Raw genomic sequence first — 20,557 nt, forward strand, 5'->3', positions numbered from 1 at the left:
AAAGTTAGTGGTGCTACCCAAACAAAGCTTTTAGGCCCACGGCGCTCTGGAGATGATTCCACTCGAGTTGAACGGACACGGCTTGATCCGAAATACAATTACGAGAGTCAAAACGGTTCGTGTCTCCCTGCAGCGATATCAAACAGCCGCGGAGAGTTTCTGCTCAACGGAGACTTCGTGGTGAGCATGTTCAAAAGGGAAATCAAAGTGGGAGATGCCGTCATCGAGTACAGTGGCTCCGACCACGTCATCGAGAGGATCAACTGCACTGACCGCATCGATGAGGAGATCATTGTCCAGGTAAAAACTGTTGACAACTTTGGACAAAATCTCCTCATACTAATGGTTTTTCCATAAAACCTTTTTTTTTTTTTTTTTCTTTTTTACATTTTGGCACATTGTGGCCACAATCTGTTGAGTGTTTTATTGGGATTTTGTGCATCAGACCAGCATAGAGCAGGTGGGCGACGCCCTAAAGGAGCTCCGGACTGACAGACTTTAGTTTAAAGTTTATTTTTATTAATTAATCTTGTATTAATTAAATCCTGTAATTAAGCCAGTATTTAATTTGTTCAAAGAACAGCAAACTGGAAAGAGTGGCTCTCATTTGTATTCACCTCTCTCTGCTCTGATGCCCCAAAATGCGATCTTAACAAAATCCGGTCCAGAAGGCAACTCTTAGTCATGCGCTAATTCAGCTCTTTATGGAAGAGAGCCGTGTTTGAAAGATGGCTGACATGGAAGAAGGTGTTTTGCTTTGCTGAAATCGGAACCGATCTCTATGGCCCTCTGCGCAAAATGCGACGCATGCTGTGAGTATAGCTGTACGCGCCGTCCTGTCCACATGGTGAAACACAGAGTTGGCAGCATCATGGTGTGTTTTTTTTTTTTTTTTTTTTTTTTTTTTACGTGACAATAAATTTATCGCTATAAATGGTAAACGACATGATAAATGCCCATCCCTGTGTCTAAATGTCCAAAGCTGTTACATTTGTGGCCATAACTTGACAAAATGTGGAAGAAAGTCCGAGTGGCGACCCTGCAGCATTAACCCATTAAACAGGTGACTAATCCGATGCTTCATTTTCTCTTCTCACCGTGTTGAACTGTACTTCTCTGTGCTCCCTCCAGGTTCTCTCTGTTGGAAACCTTTACAACCCAGATGTCAGTTACTCCTTTAATATCCCCATAGAGGATAAGCCTCAGCAGTTCTTCTGGGACGCTTACGGGCCCTGGCAGGAGTGCAGCCGCCTGTGCCAAGGTGAGGCGGGGGGACAGCACAGAGGGGGTGGAGGCACATGTGGTTGGCAGGCCTGAGTGTTAGAAAAGTTTGAAGATAAACGCGACGCTGCAGAGATAACGCGGAAGATAGCAGACAGACGCAGACATACAAGAGGAGAACCGCCTTGAAAACATCGCTTGCGACCGAGTTCATTTTTACATCACAGCATTGCAGGAGGGTAATGCTGTGATGCATCACCCTCCTTGACGTGACTGTGGCTTTTTCAGAGTGGTTAGGGTCCGTGGGGGCGGATCGCAGGTAAACTCGAAAAACTTGCTCTCTGCCACAAGACACTTTGTTCTGCCTAAGAGTCTCTTTCTCTGCTTCTTGACACGACTCTGTCGGGAAGGTCGGGCGGCCGGAGCTGGAGGCAAAACCGAGAGCTTCGCAGTTGACAGCAGGTTGCACAGCCAGCATGTAATGTCCTCAGCAGGAACACACTAAGCTCTCATTGCACCGAAACGCAAAACTTGGTGGTTCCCATCTACTGTTTGCAAAGCACTTTAGCCTTAAATAGATGGTCCGTGGCATCGACGTATGAAAAATGCTAACTTTAAAAGATGCGTACATTATAAGGTGTCGTAGTGGAAGTAAATGCTGACTAGTTATTATATTTATAAAGAATAAATCCTAGTTTATCCAGAAGCCTTTTGTGGCCTTGAAACTAGATGTGATTTCACCCAAAATATATGTAGTTGTATTTTCAAATAGGTCAATTAAATAGAGCATATTTTGATTTCTATATTAAATAACTGCATGACTGTTATCCAATAAAACTTTAATTGTTTTGTAAAGTTACTTACTAGGCAGTACATGTGTCAGTATTAGGCCTGTTGGTGCCAAACAACTGGTCTGAGGTCAGTTGAGGAGTTATTGCATTCTTTCTAAAACTATAAACATCTTGTGACCTTAAAGGTGCAGTACGTAGCATTTGCAAAAATATGTTCCCCTCCTTCACACAGGAGGTCCAGCATTCCCAGCACACCTAGACCTCTTCTATGCAAAATGTTCTAGATCTGCCGTCAGCTTGGATGGACCACTTGTTAACCACAGGGTTAGATCAAAGTTGGCCACCAAAAAGAGATCCAAGATGCATTTTTTGGACTGGACCCAAGCCAGAGAGCTCCGGTTGAACTTTACCACAAAGACAAAAGTTTTATTAATCAAAGCACTGCATACAAAACCTGTTAAATGACATTTACCCAGTTCTGCTTTTTTTGCATCTCAACAGGTGAGCGCAAGCGTAAGATCCTTTGCAGCCGGGAGTCGGACAGGGTGGTGGTGTCGGACCAGCGGTGCCACAGTTCGGCTCGGCCCGCTGCCATCGCTGAGCCCTGCAACACTGAATGTGAAGTGAGGTCCGTTTGACCGATTTAACCGACTTTTCTGTGCCTAAACGGGGCCCGGTCGGTTCGTCTGCTGCACTTTGTACGACACCTTTGAGGGACCCGTCCTCTCTCTGTCTCTTGTACCAGATGGCACGTGGCTCGTAAGAGCGAGTGCACAGCCCAGTGCGGCGTCGGATATCGCACTCTGGAACTGCACTGCGCCAAAATCAGCCAGTCTGATGGCAAGACCCAAAAAGTCGACGACAGGTACTGCAGCGGGCAACGCAAACCTGACGACAGGGAAGGCTGCCATGGAGACTGTAACCCTGGTGGTGGCTGGGATTACTCACCCTGGTCAGAGGTACGATTCTAGCAGGATGGGAAGGATTTTGTTGGGTTTTGACTGGCCATTTCCTCCTGTTGATGGCCGGCTATTTCGATCGCAGTGCTCAAAGAGCTGCGGTGGCGGCACGAGGCGTCGGGGCGCAGTGTGTCGAAAGGCGTCTGACGGCGGCGACGACGAGGAGAGCAGTTGCAGTCAGAGGGATAAACTGACCGTCCAACCCTGCAATGAGTTCCTCTGTCCACAGTGGAAAACTGGTGACTGGTCTGAGGTCAGTTGAGGAATTATCACGTTATTTTTTATTTTATTTTATTTGTGTATAATTCTAAACACTTTGTGACATTAAATGTGACTTAGGTAACTTTTACAAAAATCTAGTTTTCTCCATATTTGTTAAAACTGTCACCATCTCATGCCAGTTTAATTCAAGACGGGATAAGACTGAACTCCTATTGCGGCATGCAAAAATGGGCCGCACCTGAAAACAACCAATCAGAGTCAGGAGGAAAGGCTTAGCGCTGCTAAACATCCTGGTGTACACGCTTCTTAAACGCAGAGAAACTTACCATCACAGAAAAATGGTTTATCCACTGTCATTGTGGCCATGCTAACTAGCCCTAGCATTTGTGGCAGGCTCTGCTGTGAGGAACCAGCTGTTGCATAGCAGAGAGCAAGGCGTAGGATGTGAGCAGTGTGTACACCTGAGTGATTCACAGCGATAAGACTGTCCTCCTGTCTTTGACTGGTGCTTTTTTCACAGATTATCTTTCTTATATGACATCATGACATGACGATAATTTCTACAAATATGTTAAAAACATATTTTTCATAAACATTACTTACTGCAGTTTTTAACTGAAATCTATGCAGACCTATTTGCTTTTCTGTAATTTTAATTAATTCGGACCAAAATCTTAGGACTAATTTGGTTTGTCTCAGTTGCTTTAAATTATCCACTTCCTCTGCTGTAAGTGAGTGTTGGGAAAGTGGTGATTGCAGGGTAGGAGCCTGCTTAACCTCTGCTCAGTTTACACATAGTGAAGCTTGCAAAACTGTGGGCTGAATTCCAGCATTTTTTTTTTTTACATGTTTCTGCCAAAACACTTCCATATACATATGCATAATCACACTTCCTCTGGCTTCTCGCTCCCATGCAAGGGCAACTTGCTCTGAAACCGTCTTCATTCAGATGATTGTAAACACAGCAGTTGCAACAACCGTTAATGTCTTGTGCTGCCTCTATGTCGCTCTCACCATTTTTCCTTTCAGTGCCTTGTAACATGTGGGAAAGGCTACAGGCACCGACAGACGTGGTGCCAGTTTGGTGAGGACCGCCTGGATGACCGCTTCTGTGGCGCGGCCAAACCCGAATCGGTGCAGGCGTGCCAGCAGCAGGAGTGCGCCTCTTGGCAAGTTGGACCGTGGGGGCAGGTGAGTTGTCCCTGCATACTTATTGTGTTTGGTACTCTAAACATGTTTTGTTTCCCTCGAAGATTTGAACAGATGAAAGGTCAGGGTTCCCGTGACTAGAGAGAAATTAGTAGCGTCTCTACAGAAGGCGGCCTTTTTGGCAAGTTTTTGCTCCAGCGCACGGATGTGTGTGTGTTAACCCAACGGCAAAAGCCAGAGGGAGAACATCAGCAATTGAAAACAAAATCTAAGGTTTGTCATCATGACATGAAAAGGAATACTGACAAGTGCAAAACCTACTCCTGACCTTTCTGCGATGACTAGTTGACGGTTTTGGAGACTCCTTTTTCCATTACTGTACATCTAAAGCTAGAATTATTTGTGCCCAACTGGTTCCAGTCCCCTCACAAGTGTTAATCTAAACGACAGTCTAAATAATTGTGCTTAATGAGGGGAATGTTACAGACCAGATTTTTCGGCAGCCAATTTGTGCTCAGGAAGTTGTGGCAGCTGCGGCTCAGAACATCAACGTAGCTACTTTTGCATGAAACTTCATTCTGTTCTCATTAATATTGGCAAATTTAAAGTTCGGCCCCAAGCATTGCCTTGCGATATTGTTCATATCCTTTAAGGTTTTCTATGTTTTGTCACATTAACGCCAGCAACCTCTTTATGTATTTTAATGTGATACATTAAGCAATCCAGGTCAGAGTGGTAAGAGTCGAGAGGAAGATGGATGAAGTTGAATACAGGTGAATCCAGGAAGAAAACCTGTTGGAAACTCCAAATCTAAACACACAAAGTAGGCCATGGAATGGCCTACTTTCCATGGCCTACTTAAAGTCCCGACCATGACCCATGTGAGAAACGGTGGCAAAACTTGAAAATTGATCTCTCCACCCAAACCAACATTCATACGGCTGTAATTTGCAGTGATTTCTACCATTTATTAACTGAAGATACAAGCCTCACTTCCCAGAGTTTAGTACTTAAAAAAAATAATTTTCTTTCACATTAACTCTGTACCTTGTTGTTAGTTTGTAATGTGAAATGCAGATAAAACTGACTTAAAGGGATATAAAAACATTTGAAAGAGACTGTGGTCAGGCTCCTGACACCTTCAGCAGACATGGAGGGAAATATTTTACGTTCCACACATAAATGGAACTTGATCGTCTAATTTGGCTCAAAGCAGCGGTTTGTCAACTCAGACCAACGATTTGACGCTACAGATTAGCTCTTAAACCTCCAAATCAAACAGCGCTGGAATTTCCCAGCCGTTGATTTATCAAAGAATGGGAAAACTGCGACGTGTAAGAAGTGCAACGTAAAAAATTCCCCATAGAATGTGCACTGAAACAGGAAATGTGCTTGTTTTGATATATAGACAATGTAAGCGGGCCAGATCCCCCTGAATAGCCGTGTGATAAAAGCCTCTTCCTGAAACGATGCATGCGGCGCGGTGTCTGTGTGCATTCTCAGTTTGTAAACTGTGCACACAAAACTTAACACCCAAAAAATGCGAAATATTCCTGCGCCTCCCATCAGAGGATGTGCGCATGTTAACGTGCATTTGAAGCGGTTTAATGAAGCGCGGCCAAATGGTAGCGAAAGCCGCCGCCACACAAGTTTGACCCTGTTTCACCAAAGGCAATGAGCCAGAAGCGAGCGCGGGATTGTACCCTTTGACTTGGCAACAGTGGAAAAAACAGTCAGAGCAACGTATATGAGCTTCTTCTGCTCCTCGTCGGCGGGAAAGCCCTCCATTTGTTCATTTATTTTCAGGGGAGTTTTCATTGGCTCCTCGGGTAAAGCCAACTGCTTTGTGCTTGCCTCTCTCCTTTTCACAGTTGTTAACATTTCCCCTCCACTCCTTTTTTTCTCCTCTCTCTCCCTCTTTGAACTCAGTGCACTACCTCTTGCGGGCCAGGCTACCAGATGCGAGCGGTGAAGTGTGTGGTGGGCTCCTACGGGGCTGTCATGGACGACGCTGAATGTAATGCTGCCACGCGACCCACCGACACGCAGGTGAGAGGGAACGGCATCTCCGCCGCGTCCCTTCCGTCTCCTCGCTGTGAGATCTGCGGTTTATCTGCAGATGAAGGAGACGACGGGAGGAAGCGCACATGCCATATCTTCACATTATGTCGTCTTAGGCATGTAAAATCTGAAAAGTGTGGCATGCACTTGTATTCAGCATTTGGAAGGTGAACCTGAACCCTGGTCTCAAATGTTGTTCAGCATCTTATGGAGATTAAATTATTTCCGTAAGATGCCCACCTTCTTTGTAGAGGTGGTGATAAAACTTAGTCGTATCGCGATATTTTGTGGTAGTATTGCAATAACGGTACAAGTGACGATGAGAACTATTACTACTCTTTTAGGTAACTGCATGGCAGTGGCTGCCACAAATAAACACTCTTGAAAAAAACCACCATTTGCATTGAGCTTCTCGAGGCGAAGTGTGACCTATATCACAAAAATGCACACAATAACTCCATTTAATCAGATCTTCAAATTGATTGATATTTATTCGGACACCTTCGTTGAAAAACCGGTGGAGGAAAATGGTAAAAATAATAATCCTATGGACAAATAATAATATGGACACTTTTTTTCTACACATCCTTCATTGGAATCTATCAAGAAAATGATTAAACAAAATGTTATGATAAGAAACTTAGAACTTCTTGCCATCTTTTACACTGAGGATAGTGGATTCAGGGAGATGATCAGTGTTATTTATTGTCACTCATAAACCAATATTCAACTTTTTGGATGATGGCCTTTCTTCTTTATATTAGCCATGTATGTCCCCTACATGGCTAATGGCAATCTGCAAGAAATGGTCTGTCTGCCCCTTTTTAATGAAGGTGAGACTTACAAAGGCAATCATTGAAATAACTGCAGTTGAGTAAAAACCTGCTGATCAAACATCAACAAATTGGTTGTGGTCAAGTGAGGAAACACCTAAAACAAAGGAATTGAAAGATGAGCTTTGCTGTATTGGGTTCAGCCTTCCTGTGATCTGCTGATCAATTTATAAAGCATCTCACATATAATGAAAATGTCAAACTTTGAGTTTCTTACCTCTGTAAATGTCTACATTGGAAAAGCGCTGTTGTCAGATCCAGGTAGTTTAGTCACGGTGCATCTTTAAGTTTTACTTTAAGTTTTCGGGGATCGTTGAGACCAGGGTGGGCCTTTCAGGCTTCAACTTGGCCGGCATTGATAGTCGGTCCAATTTGCTAGAAACACTGAAAACGATTCATTTCAAATATTAAAAAAAACATGTTTTAGATCAAACTTTTTCTCCAGAAAACGACAGACATGAAAGTACTGACGTTAAAATTCTTATGGATCTGGAAAGCAAGTTATTTACAGTATAAACTGTTGGAAATGTTCATTTTTGATGACCCTACAAGTTAGAGTGAAAAGTTTTTTGGGTTTTTTTTTAGATTTGATGTTTTAGATATCTTTGATCTCTATTCCAATGTGTCCATTTTGAAGGGGAGAACACTACCTTGTATTCATCATCATAAACATGCGCACACACAAAGCAAAAACTACAAAGAAACATACAGTATTTTAAGCTGAATGAGAGGTTTGTTTGGTCAGCGTGGGGCGTAAACCCGTTTCAGAGGGCTGATCCTGCAGAGTCAGGATGAGGCCCCCTCTAGTCGCAGCAGTTCTTAATTCCGGTGCCTGGGTCGGCAGAGACCGCTGACCAGTGACCCTGAAGCAGTCGCCTTACTTCGTTGTAATTCTGACCAGCCAGCCATGAAGTGGGCCACCAGGCCACCATTCCCACCGCTGCTCTCTCTGCCCGGCGGGGCTCAAAAGAAAAAATAGAAAAAGACAGAAGCATTTGTAGAAAGAGGGGCCTTTTAATACAAGGAACGAGAGGTGGTGCAGAAGAGTGCGACACCACGAAAGGTTTTGATCTCCTGCGGGGATTTCTCGAATTGAGACGCGTATTAGTGTGGCAGGAAGTGTGTGTGGAGCAACCTTTTGCGCTGCTGTGGGGCCTATTTGTTTCTTTTAGGAAGCAGAGTGTGGAATGTGGAGTCTACTCAGAGTCTGTGAGACCTGATTAAGGTCGTCATTCCTAGAGACGGGGGTCAGAGGGCACTAGAGGGCAGGGGTGGCGGGGGAGAAGGCGGAAGGTGAGAGACAAGGGGGTGGATTAGGGGTGGAGCTTCGGACCACGCCAGCATGGGCATTGGAGCCCTAAATACCACTCCACTATGACCTGTTATGACAGGGATCAGGGCTTTATGCTGAGTGGCTTACGGCCACAATCCATAGTTTGAACTGACAGGGCAGACCCTGCTAATGTTGTTGTGATAAGGTGGAGGTGGGGGGAAAGGTTGATGGGAACCATACCCACTTTCAAACATGGCGCTGAAGGAACAGAGCCGAACTCGTTAACAGTCGTCCCTTGTCATAAAAGCCTCTCTCTGATATTCCTGGCATTTTGTTTTCAGGGACGAATGTTGTTACAGTACGGCGGTTTTATTATTAACCACCCGCATGAATGGGCGTATGTGTCTCGTACTTCACAGGACTGTGAAGTGGCCCCGTGTTCCGGCAGCCACCCTGTCCCCCCGTTAACCAAAGTCCCGTCTCACCAAGGCCACAGGACCCAGTGGAGGTTTGGTTCCTGGACTCAGGTTGGTTCCCTTCCCGAACTTCCCATCGCATCTGTCGGCGCTACGTTTTTTGCGCCGTCTTGACAATCCTCCTCCTCTTCTTGACAGTGTAGCGCCAGCTGCGGCAAAGGGACGCGGATGCGCTACGTGAGTTGCCGCGACAACCAGGGTGGCGTGGCAGAAGAGTCGGCGTGCGCGCACCTGACAAAACCGCCTGCCAGGGAAGTGTGCACGGTCGTAGCCTGTGGACAGTGGAAAGTGCTGGAGTGGACAGCGGTGAGGAAGCCGCCATTATCTGCAAAAACACAAAGTCTTACCAGGAATTTATGTTTGACTTCCAGTGCAAATATGTCATCACTCATAAAACTGAGACAAAACTAACTTTTCAGCAAGATATATAACATTGTTTTAAGTCTATAATGATATTGATATATTCAAGTATTATAGACTTGAATATATCCATAATGATATATTTATTATAGATATATTCTATAATAAACATTATAGAATATTGGCACTAGTACTGGCACTGCTGGTACCACTAGTACTGCCAGTACTAGTACCACTGGCAGGTTTCTTCACTCATGACAGAAAAAATGTCTTGCTATGAGTGAAACAATCTGCCAGTCGAACTAGTACTTTTTGTCAATATTACTTCAATAAATCACTGCATATGCAGCACAATGAGTGTCCGATGTGGACGGGAGAAGAGGTGCAAGCAGGGACAGAGGAGGTGTGCGTTTCAGTTGGAAGCCGAAGGAGTGAGACGCAAGTTCCTGGAGCCGATGCGAGAGGCTGCAGCGAGGGGGTTTCGTTCCTGTTTACAGATGTTTCTCATCAGAGGCGTGGCGATACCATACAGTCGGGCTCCAAGTCCGGTCACTGTGCACCGCGCACGCAAATGCACCCCCACATCCACCCACTCATATCGCAGAGCCAAAAATACCCAGAGACCATCTGAAAGGAAGCAGTTCATCTTGAGGCCAAAAGCAGATCTGCTGTTCTATAGATAGTCACGCTCTCACATACACACATATTGTGCACAGTGCACAACACTCCAAAAACCTCCTTTTGTCTCGCCAGAGTACTTGGCACTATATTCTGCAATAGTTTACATGCGATAAACACCAGGTGGATTTATGAGAAGCTATCCGACTGTATGCTATGTCAGGAAAAATGTTGTGACATAAATGTATAAACTTTAGTAGATGGCTTTATGTAAGGACTACAAGGGTTCCCCCAGAAAATTTGCCCGGTGGTTGTGCGCTAAGGCAGATATTCATTAATTTTTTTTCGGAGTTGAAAAAAAATGGTAAAAGTTAACAGGAAATTTTGGAATATTGCTTGATAATTATGTTATTAAAAGATTGGCAGATTAATACCTGAACACCAAGTATAAAGTCATAAAATATGCAATCATTTTAAAAATAAGCAATGCTTAGCCTGGTGGGGGCACAAGAAAAGTCTGGTGGGTGAAACCCTGGACTACCTCAGAGAGAAGCAGCATTCCTGGTGAAAAATCGAACCTGACATTTTTCTGTCGAAAACAGACACTAGTCAAGTTTATATGCAAATGTTTTGGCTTTTTTATTTTACCAGCTGGGTAAAGAATTCACTCCATTCAACTATAATTTCCAAAATAATTGAATTCAAATGTTCCATTCACATCCAGGGTCAAAGGCGTATAAATATATATTATATTGTAGAATTGCGCCACTCATAATGGCAGCACATTGGGAGTCTTTTGTTCATAATTATTTTGGTTGAGGCATTGTTTTTCTTTTTTTTTTTTTGTTTGTTTTGGACCATTATTCTCCCTGATTCATGGATGCTGTGCAGCTGGAAGAATTTTTTGTTCTCCTTTTTTTTTCTTTACTTTTTTTTTCACTTTGGACTGTTTTTATGATGCGTCTCCTGGATTAACATTCCCAAGCCAAACTAATACCTGAACTATGAGTTGAAGTAGAGGCTTCCTGGATTCAGAGCAGAAGAAGGAGAGGCTTCAAACTTCCATTAGTCATGATGGGACGATATCTCCAATTCACACATTTTTCCCTGAGGTGGATTAGCAGTACCTGGCAACAGACGATTGTGCCATCTAGGTGCCATCTAGGACATGGTTCTGTAAAATATTGTCTCTGTTGCCTAAATTTTGAGCTGTTAGCACGTCATGCCGTACAGCGACAGCGTCTTCAGTCAGGACACGTTGCAGGACTGCCCACTACTAGAACTCCTTCCTTTCCACAGTGACTCTTTGAAGATACATGGATGATGTATGACTTATGTCAGTATTTACTTTCCTTTTGGGATAAATAAAGTATTACTGAACTGCATCAGATGCGGTGGTGTGCTCTACATAAAATGACGACAGGAAAGCCATACTGTTTGCGAGCAATACAGGGAGAAATAACCTGAGCCTCAAGATCCTGAGATTTAGAAATGGTTGTCAGAAGGAGCTGCAGCCATTTGGATTTTGTTTCTCTTCTCCCAATCATTGTGAGACAAACAGAGTTCAAACCAGGGATGAGGTCTTTCATCTCCTCCAGATCCTTGAACTCAAAACAGTGAGTAAATGACATTTGGTCTGAAACACGTCAACTAACGCCGCACGTTTGTGTCGTACGCAGTGCTCTGTGACGTGCGGCCAAGGGAAGACGACAAGAGAGGTGTTGTGCGTCAGCTTCAGCGACCAGGAAGTGAGCGCGAACGAGTGCGATCCAGACGATCGCCCCGCCACAGAGCAGGACTGCGCCATGTCTCAGTGCCCGTCCCGACCCAGCGAGTCCCGACCTTTGCCGTCCTCACCGAACACCATTACCAGGAGCAACCTGGCCCGCGGCCACTCCCACCAGTGGCGGACTGGACCGTGGGGAGCGGTGAGGCGTCTTACCTACCGATTTAAAAATGATTTAAGCGATTTTGCAAATGTAGCAAATATTTGTTTAAAGAATGCTTAAAAATGTGGATCTCTTTCATTCTTTCAAAAAATGTAAGAAAAAATCTCATCTTTACCATAATTCGAGCATTCCACATCCTGACTGAATAGCTTTTTTTTTTTTTTGTAATGTTTGTGTTTAAAATTTTATATCACTTAAGTCAAAAATATTTTAAAGGCAATCAAAGACTTTCAACGGAAATGATTCTTCACATGAAATCATTTCTGTGCCCCTGAATTGATTCCCAAAACCTTATTTCTGTATGGAAACTCTGGCAACCAAGAAAGTCCCATTACATCCATTTTTTCTTTCATTTACAATTTTAAAATGTTACTAATAGACAGTGCTGTACTCCTGGCACAAGTGGATCATACAAACTCCTAGCAGTACGACTAGCAACATGTGTGGCACCAGAATTTTTTAAATAATGAATTATTAAAGTGGGATTTTTATTAAATCCCATTTTGCGTATTATTTTGTATAGATGCATTTATCGTAGTATTTTCCATCTACCCTTTTTTCTGGGGATATATACGAGATATAAATACTCACTATAAAACCTAAATAGCCACTAAGAAACAATCAACATTCAGAAAACTTTTACAGTTCTGAACGTTTGCAGATCTCCTGCCTTTATGTAACGTTTTTTAAGTGTGGTTTTGGCAGAATCTCACTTCAAAGATAACTTTTAACCTTGAAATAATAAGGGGAAGTGAAGCTTATTCATATTGACTGAATAAATAGAAGTAGATGTAAATCATTTCATTGAACATTATTCCCGGGGAATGCCTTTGACTGAGCCCGGTACCCTTTCTCTGTTGACCACAGTGCTCCAGCACGTGTGCCGGAGGCTTCCAACGCCGAGTCGTTGTGTGCCAGGATCAGAACGGTTACCCTGCCAACAGCTGCGAGGACCGCAACCGACCCACTGAACAACGGTCCTGTGAGTCAGGCCCGTGTCCCCAATGGGTCTACGGCAACTGGGGCGAGGTGAGGCGACGCATCATATTACTAGAGCTTTTAGATAAACTAGAAACTTTGTCGCCCTTGGGTTATGAAACGCCCGTTTGTGTTGTCTTTAGTGCACTAAACCTTGTGGCGGTGGGGTAAAAACGAGGCTGGTGGTGTGCCAGCGTCCCAACGGAGAACGCTTCAACGATCTGAGCTGTGAGATCCACGACAAGCCACCAGATCGGGAGCAGTGCAATACTCAGCCGTGTCCTTCTAGTCCTCACTGGAGCACAGACCCATGGAGCTCGGTACGCTCATAAAAAACAAACAAAACAAAAAAAAACCCACATCTTTTACAATATCCATGTTTTTTTTATTTTTTTATTCAAACAATAGTCCTGAAGAGGCAGAATGACTGTGGTGCTGCTGCACAAAGATATTAGTTTTTTTTTTTTTTTTTTTTTTTTATGACTCCATTTCTGGATTCCTCTCTGTCGATTGCTTAGCATTTCCTCAAAAACATTTAGAACAATTCTTCTATTGCACTTAAACGATGAGACATCCTCACGTGCAACGTGCCAAAAAACCCTGAAATGACACGCTTCGGAGATAGCTGCGACCATACGAACAAGAAAGCATTTCCTGCATCACTAGAAACACTTGAGCTTTTACTTAAAATTATCAGGATCAATTTCTTTCACAAAGATGATGCAGTAAAATATTGGTTTAAAGATAATTTATTTTTGTTTCTCTTTAATTTATGTAAATACTATTAACTTCAATAATTGAAGGACTCTTTGTATTCATACATTCAGCCAATCACTGTTCAAATGCAAATACTGATGACCAATTTTGTATATCAGGAAAACACCAGAGATGCCTATTCTTTATTATCCAAAGAATGGTTCATGATCCTCAAGCATAAGGCGTCTTACACAGCTGTAAGAGTTATGTAGTGAGTGTCATCAGCAGAAGCAAACATAGGATATCAAGTGAATTAAACTCTTTGTGTAATGTTTGTTTGATAAATCTTTTTTTTTATGGCTGTTTTTAACAATTCAGTTTGTCTTAAGGCACATGAGGGTTTTTCAGCAAAGTTACTAATCATATCAAGGCACTTTATTTTACAGTTTATGTACGTCTCTTCTGCTGAGATGGTTTTTATAAATGGATCTGCACATTGATTCTCAACACCTGCCTCCGCAGCAGAGGACAGTCAGAGCCAACATAGTTTAGAGGAACATGGAGAAGTTCTCACGGGACAATAAGCTTAAATACTCCAGAGAACCAAACAGTCAAGAGCAAATTTTCATCATATAAGGCAAGTTGAACACAAAGTGTTCTTATTTTCCATTCGTCGGCCAATAGCAGAGGTAGAAAACTGAATCTGGTTTGATTCTTTAATACACATCATTCAAAACGACTCCATCTGGATGTTGATTTGATATTTTAGATCAGATTAGGACATTCCCATTGGCACCGTTTTCTTAACCATTTGTTGGCTAGCCATTAATACAAACATGTGATTGATTGCTTATGGAAAAAAACCCAATATAACTAGTTTTTTCACCAAAAGTATTTTCTATATCACCAGAAGTTTTTAGCTCATTTATATGGTGGCAGCATAGCAGTGGAACGCCCCCCTAGACCTAGCAGCGTGCTTAATTTATATTTCTTAAAATCTGAGGGATGGGCTACACACACCCTCAGCTCTCCAGAAAGACGGATTCACTTTTTGTAATCACTAAATTGTACTGTGCGCATTGTTATCTTTGGATTAGATCCAGGAAGCTGCTTGCCACAAACGATTTGTAACTATATATTCTTCCATCTCAACATGCAGTTAGCAGAATCACACTACGGTTGTTGGATCGGAAAAAAAAAAAAAAAAAACACAATGTACGCTAAATTTTGTTGCAGGACTAATTGTAAATACAGGTAATCTGGTGTTTATTTTAAGCACGAATAAAGTTTTTACTGATTTAAGGAGAGTGCTCATCGAGAGCACCACAGCTAGATCTGTGTTTAGGGCGCTAACTTTCACCTTTAATAAGCCTCACATCCGTCGCGTTGACGTATGCCAAGACTGAACATACATAGCATCGATACGCCTGGGGTTAGAATGGGTTGGGAGGGACTAGCGGGTTCCACGCCTTGAAGCAACCACTGCTAGCTGGTTTTAGCTAGCAGTAACCACGCATTCTCAAAACCGGGTGTAGCTTAGCTTGATTCTCCCATGAGAATTTCACTTTTACCCTCCATACTGGGATTCTTGAGACTACTGTCTGCTTCAGTAACACACTGACTGTTCATGACTGCTTCACACGACTAAAATTTTTAAAAATATGTCCTTTTAAGTTCTCGTCAACACTGAAGTGCCTAAAATGTTCCCTATCAGTGCTTTACCACAAACAACAACTGCTGTGCAAGGACTGTAAAATAATTTGTCTCACTGAGTGTCTGGAAATTATTAGAATCTTTGTATTCCAGGTTTTCTTAGTGTGGCCAATTTTTTAAATTTTTTTTAAAGATATCTCCCCAAATATTGCCTGATGCAAGTGTTTTATATATGTTAGTCGATGTGTGCGTTGTACAGTAAGTACCAGGAAATTCAGAATGTATTATCCTGTGTTACACCTCATAATACCTCACTTGAAACGCGACACGACTCAACTAGCCATCAGACAATGATAGCGTATTCTTCCTTGGTGCTTTTTTGCCAAATAAGGGATAAGTTATGGAAATCATCTCTTTCTTTCTTTTTTTTTTTGTGTTTTATTTTTTTGCTTTGTTTGGTTCTTCTTGTGGTGCGACGCTGTTTGATGCTGCCTGTTCTGTAATTTTGTTTCTTTCCAGGTGCAGTTCATGCACTGACAGCTAAATGCTAAGAGCAGTCGGTTGGAATTGTTCCACAGCTTCGATTGAACGTTGCCACGTTGCCATTACTTGTCGGTCAAATACGGTATGCGGCTAAACCATTTGGAACGGATTGCTAAATGTTGTGCTTCAAAACATGTAATTCCTGTGACCACAGGGGCGGCTAGTGGTGTTTTGTATCCGGAGCTCCTACCGTGAGCCGATCTAAAGTGTCTACCTCAGTCTTGGTTGTGATTGCTCTCTGTGCGCCATCTTTGTCATCCCTCGCACCGGAGCGAACGTGGCCCTGCTAAGATTAAGGATTCATTGTTGGGGCTATCCAATGCAGGTGATGGCCCTAAACACAGATCTAAAAGGTTTTCTTCAAATTTCACTTTCATTTTGCTAACTTTTCTGTTCTGGAGGGGAATGACGACGGTCTAAAATCTGTGGTTAGGGACAAACCTTGCTTACAGCCCACCTGGTTGACTCCTGGCCATAAATGTCTGTACTGACATCCCACTTTATTTTAAGGGCCTGTTAACACAGCTGTGAGTAGGTTTTTTAACAATCATTTGCTAATGAGAACTATTTGTTTCAATGACTCCCATGTGTGATTGCTGAGAGGCAAAACGTCAACATCTAGGCAGAATTACTAAGAAATCGCAGTGGATTTTTAATGTTCCCCATTAAATATTTTTCCGCTGTGCAGTTTGGTTTGTAGTCCGGTACTTGGTGCAAACAGCACTACTAAAACCCAAACTTAACAGGCTCTTAAAATAAGTATATTTAATGTCTCTTATTCGCAAATGGCAGTATTAGTCTGTTGCAAATTTATTTTCTGTATATTTATGTAATTACTTGTATTTATTGTTCCTTCATTATCATGCTTGTCAGTATTTAATTTTTTTATGATTTTTGTTGGATTTCTGTGCATTTCCAGAAAAGGTCATGATTAAAGTGAAGTAGAGGTACTATTCAAGGCGTTTTATTTCATTCTTATTTGAATAAACAATAAATCTCCTGTCATGTACAGCGAGCAACGGTAACTGAAAGACACGGGATGGTTAGTGAGGTTTTGTTTAAAGGTGATAAGCAGTTAACGTCCTGCATGTGGTGAACAACATTCTTGGCGTCGTCATGTAGCATAAACCCAGATTGGATGGTCCAGACAGCTGAAGCTAGTGGATAATCTGAGAGGAGCCAAGAACAAAGTGCACTTCTACTTTCTTAAAATAAATCCAATCTCCAAAGTGTCAACAGTTTATGCCGTGACAGTTTGATGATATTTAGCCCGGTGTCACATTTGCATTGGGCAAATAATTACACAAAAACAAATTATTATTAAACAGCAGATCAACCGGTGGTCTTCCTGTGTGAAGCAACACACAGTTACCAGTCTCGATAATTCAACAGAAAACTGGTAATGTTGAAACCAATAAACCAACATTGATTGAAACTGCTATGGTGCCTTTTTCTTGTGGCACCTGTAAAGACTATTAATGAGCAATTCTCAGTATGTCTCACCCCAGGAAATCACCCCTTTTATCTACTTTACCTGTAAAAATAGTAACTACTGTGTAATTAAAGTGCCCAATGCAAACGTTTTGATGGCTTAAGAGTCAAATAGTGTTTAAAGTTCTCTTAGACCCCTCTTGGATTAGCCATTTGCTTCACCCTCCAGGTTCAGTTAATCTGGATTAATACTGCAGTTGACTAGAGCGAATAATTTATTAACTCCCTACAACGTTTTAACAGAACTTCACATCAAAAGTCCTGCATTATTTTTTTAAGCTGTAAGTCTAGAATTAAATTATGTTGACTTACCTCAAACGTCCCTTTGTTGCCATGAAACAAAACTTCCCCAGATCAAAATGAAACCAAACAACAGGAGAAGCCAAAGCAGTGAAAGTGAAAATTCACAAATGGCTGAACTCAACTTGACGCTCTCGTTTTTTTTTTTTTTCTTCACGTTAACGTTTACATCAGGTGTTGAAAACCACTTCCATCCAGACGAATCTCTGTCCTGCTTTGTCACACTTCAAAACTCATTTACTGCGCTCAGACACTCAAAGGGCCGCGCCGACGCTTTTTCTGTGATGCATTGTGGCACAAGCGCGGCTTTGAACTCGCTAGGCCTCATTATTCTGGTCTGCTGTGTACTGGTGACTCGGACCTCAGTGTGAGCCTGTGAAAGAGACTGGGAAAAAGGGCAATGTCAAAGGTCACCGCCAGCTGACTTCGGTCTGCGTACAATGCTCTTTCATCATATGCAGAAGTCTATAAGAAATGTAGAATTATTGCAACCAGATCATATCTGATTAAGCTTCCTGAATAGAAATATGGAAGACAGAAAATGTAGCAGGTTGTTACCCAGCTGGAGGATAGAAGCCTAATGAACGAGTTCAATTTGCACAATTGCAAAAAAAGGGGGGTTAAAAAAAAAAAAAGCGAAAGGCGTGACATAACAGCTGAACAGAGGCCCAGCCTCGGTGGTATGAAGTGGGCTGTAAATAACTTGATGAGCTAAATCCTCTCTCAAACCCTCGTCCCTCTTTTTTCTGTTACATTCTGACTGAAAGGATAAATTTCACATCTTCACATTGATTGAAAAGAAATGTCTGCTGCTAAGTCTAAAACTAGAATTTTTTGGGTTTATTGATGTGGACCGTTTCATGTTTTCACTGTAGGAGAGAGAAAAAACAAAGTAGTCCTCCTTTTACTCTGCACTGCCATTTACTAAAACTTGTCACGCACACACACACACACACACACACAAAAAAAAAAGACGTAAGCCACACAGTCAAAAACATTTTTATTAAAGTTTGAAGTGCACCTTTAAAACTTATTGCACATGTTGTATGTCTTTATTCAATGAAAAAAGAACAGTCTACCAATAAATTTGCACTAAATTTGAACAAACATAACACACAATTTCTTTTTTTTCTTCAGAGGATAAAACAACTAAGTTTTTTTTATTTTTTTATTTTTCCCCTCAAAATGGTCCTACCTTTCCTCCTCCTTCCTGAACGAGGTGAGAGGTTGTTCCCGGTCCAGTACGGTCCAGTCTGCACAGAGCTGCACGCTGAGCTGTGCACCCGTTCAACCCTGAGCCTGTCGCTTTTTATCCATCCGCAATGTGAAACGCCCCCTTCCAGGTTTTCCGAGCACAGTTGATCCCAGCTCTAGTCCCTCCTGTAACCCTACTGTGTGTGTGTGTGTGTGTGTGTGTGTGTGTGTGTGTGTGTGTGTGTGTGTGTGTGTGTGTGTGTGTGTGTGTGTGTGTGTGCGCGTGTGTGTGTGTGCATGTGTGTGCCTGTCACGCCGAGTTAGACCTTCGATAACTCGGTGAACCCGGACGTGAAAGAACTGCTACCGGGTGAACTGGGTGCCTGTTGGCACTGGACTTTCCTTTTTATTATTTTCCCCTTACTCAATAAAAAAACAAAAAAAAAAGAAAAAAGAAAGTCTACCCTATTTATTCTGTTGATCCTGAGATCTCCATCAGTTTGGTACTTATTATTGGGTTAAACTCAAAGAATAACTTCCAATTTCCATTGCTCTGCTCCTCCATCTGCTGCAGTGCTCTGCCTCCTGTGGAAGAGGTGTGAAATCCCGTAAGGTGAGCTGCTTGACCGGGTCCGGCCGCTCCGTCCCGGACGAAAACTGTCGTCACTCGTCCCCCAAGCCCAGCAGGCAGAGGCGATGCCGAGGCGGAAGGTGCCCCAAGTGGAAAACTGGCGGCTGGGGAGAGGTACGGAGCCCGTCTCCCTTTGGTTCTCACGCTGCCAGACATGTCAACCCCTCCTCGTTTCCCTTTGCTCTTTTACACTTTTAATGCCTACCAGCTTCTTTGCAACTCTGACTGCGTGTGTGTGAAACATGTGCAGCGCAACCTGACAGCATTTAAACACAACCACTAACTAGGACAGGGTGCCTTGGCTGATCACAGCGTGGTGGGCCGAGGGCAGAGGCAAACAGAGGGGTTGAAGACCAAGGCTGTGACACTTCAGTGCAGACAGTTGAACAGCTGGAGGAAGTGCAGGCTCTTTGATCTCAAGTCCAGCCAAAGTAAATCTATCTTTCTCTGTATTTTCTCTTCCTCTGTCCCTCACCTTCCTTTCCTCTCTGTCCCTTTTATCTTCTGCCTCACTGCAGCCTGTGCCTCTGCAATGGAAACCACATGTTGTGTTTTTCCTTCAGCGTTTCTGCGAGAGGCCATTCTCTCACGTCACGTTCCCAGACAAACTAACAGATTGCACCTGGGTGCCTGCGTTGTACTTGTTCCATTTTTTGTTTCTCCTTTTTTTTTTTCCCGCCCATTTTCTTCCTTCCCTCCCCTCCTCTCTCCTCTCCCTCTAAATTCACTCCATCGCTCAAGGCGGTGACACACAAGTGCTGTGCACACGTCAAGAGAGGATGTGCTTCTCCTCAAAACAGCTGTGGAGGAGCACGCATGCCCGGAGTAAATGGGAGCAATCACAGCGCTGGAAGGCGAATGCGGCGTCTCGCAAAAAGTATTCATGCTAACCCTTTCATCTCGTTGGCATTCAAGAGATTTTACTGGGATTGCAACGTAAAGTATAGCACGTAATTTTGAAAAGGTAGACATTGTACTTCTTTTTTTTAATTATTATTATTAGTTTTTGCAAAACATTCAACCCCCTCACTGTTGAACCCTAAATTTAAAACAAAGTAAAACAGTGTAACAAGTAAAGCGCTCAAGTTATGTTGAATTTTTGCCCATCTGTGTGTAATTTAATCCAGATTTCCAGATTAGAGAAGAGCATCATGGAGAC

General features: G+C 42.9%; 1 protein-coding gene across 1 annotated transcript in view; it reads left to right on the top strand.

The window, feature by feature from the left end:
* Positions 1–20,557, top strand: part of LOC129355161 (A disintegrin and metalloproteinase with thrombospondin motifs 9-like) — a 48,921-nt gene that overhangs the window by 16,790 nt on the left and 11,574 nt on the right. The window contains exons 17-29 of the mRNA XM_055024707.1: positions 134–300; positions 1,132–1,261; positions 2,514–2,640; positions 2,758–2,971; positions 3,057–3,224; positions 4,223–4,384; positions 6,272–6,391; positions 8,929–9,036; positions 9,124–9,291; positions 11,643–11,891; positions 12,780–12,941; positions 13,034–13,210; positions 19,342–19,512. Coding sequence (XP_054880682.1) covers positions 134–300; positions 1,132–1,261; positions 2,514–2,640; positions 2,758–2,971; positions 3,057–3,224; positions 4,223–4,384; positions 6,272–6,391; positions 8,929–9,036; positions 9,124–9,291; positions 11,643–11,891; positions 12,780–12,941; positions 13,034–13,210; positions 19,342–19,512 — 2,123 coding nt within the window. The remainder of the gene's footprint in view (positions 1–133; positions 301–1,131; positions 1,262–2,513; positions 2,641–2,757; positions 2,972–3,056; positions 3,225–4,222; positions 4,385–6,271; positions 6,392–8,928; positions 9,037–9,123; positions 9,292–11,642; positions 11,892–12,779; positions 12,942–13,033; positions 13,211–19,341; positions 19,513–20,557) is intronic.

Source organism: Poeciliopsis prolifica, unplaced genomic scaffold, assembly GCF_027474105.1.
Source record: "Poeciliopsis prolifica strain line A6 unplaced genomic scaffold, Auburn_PproV2 SCAFFOLD003, whole genome shotgun sequence".
NCBI lineage: Eukaryota > Metazoa > Chordata > Actinopteri > Cyprinodontiformes > Poeciliidae > Poeciliopsis > Poeciliopsis prolifica.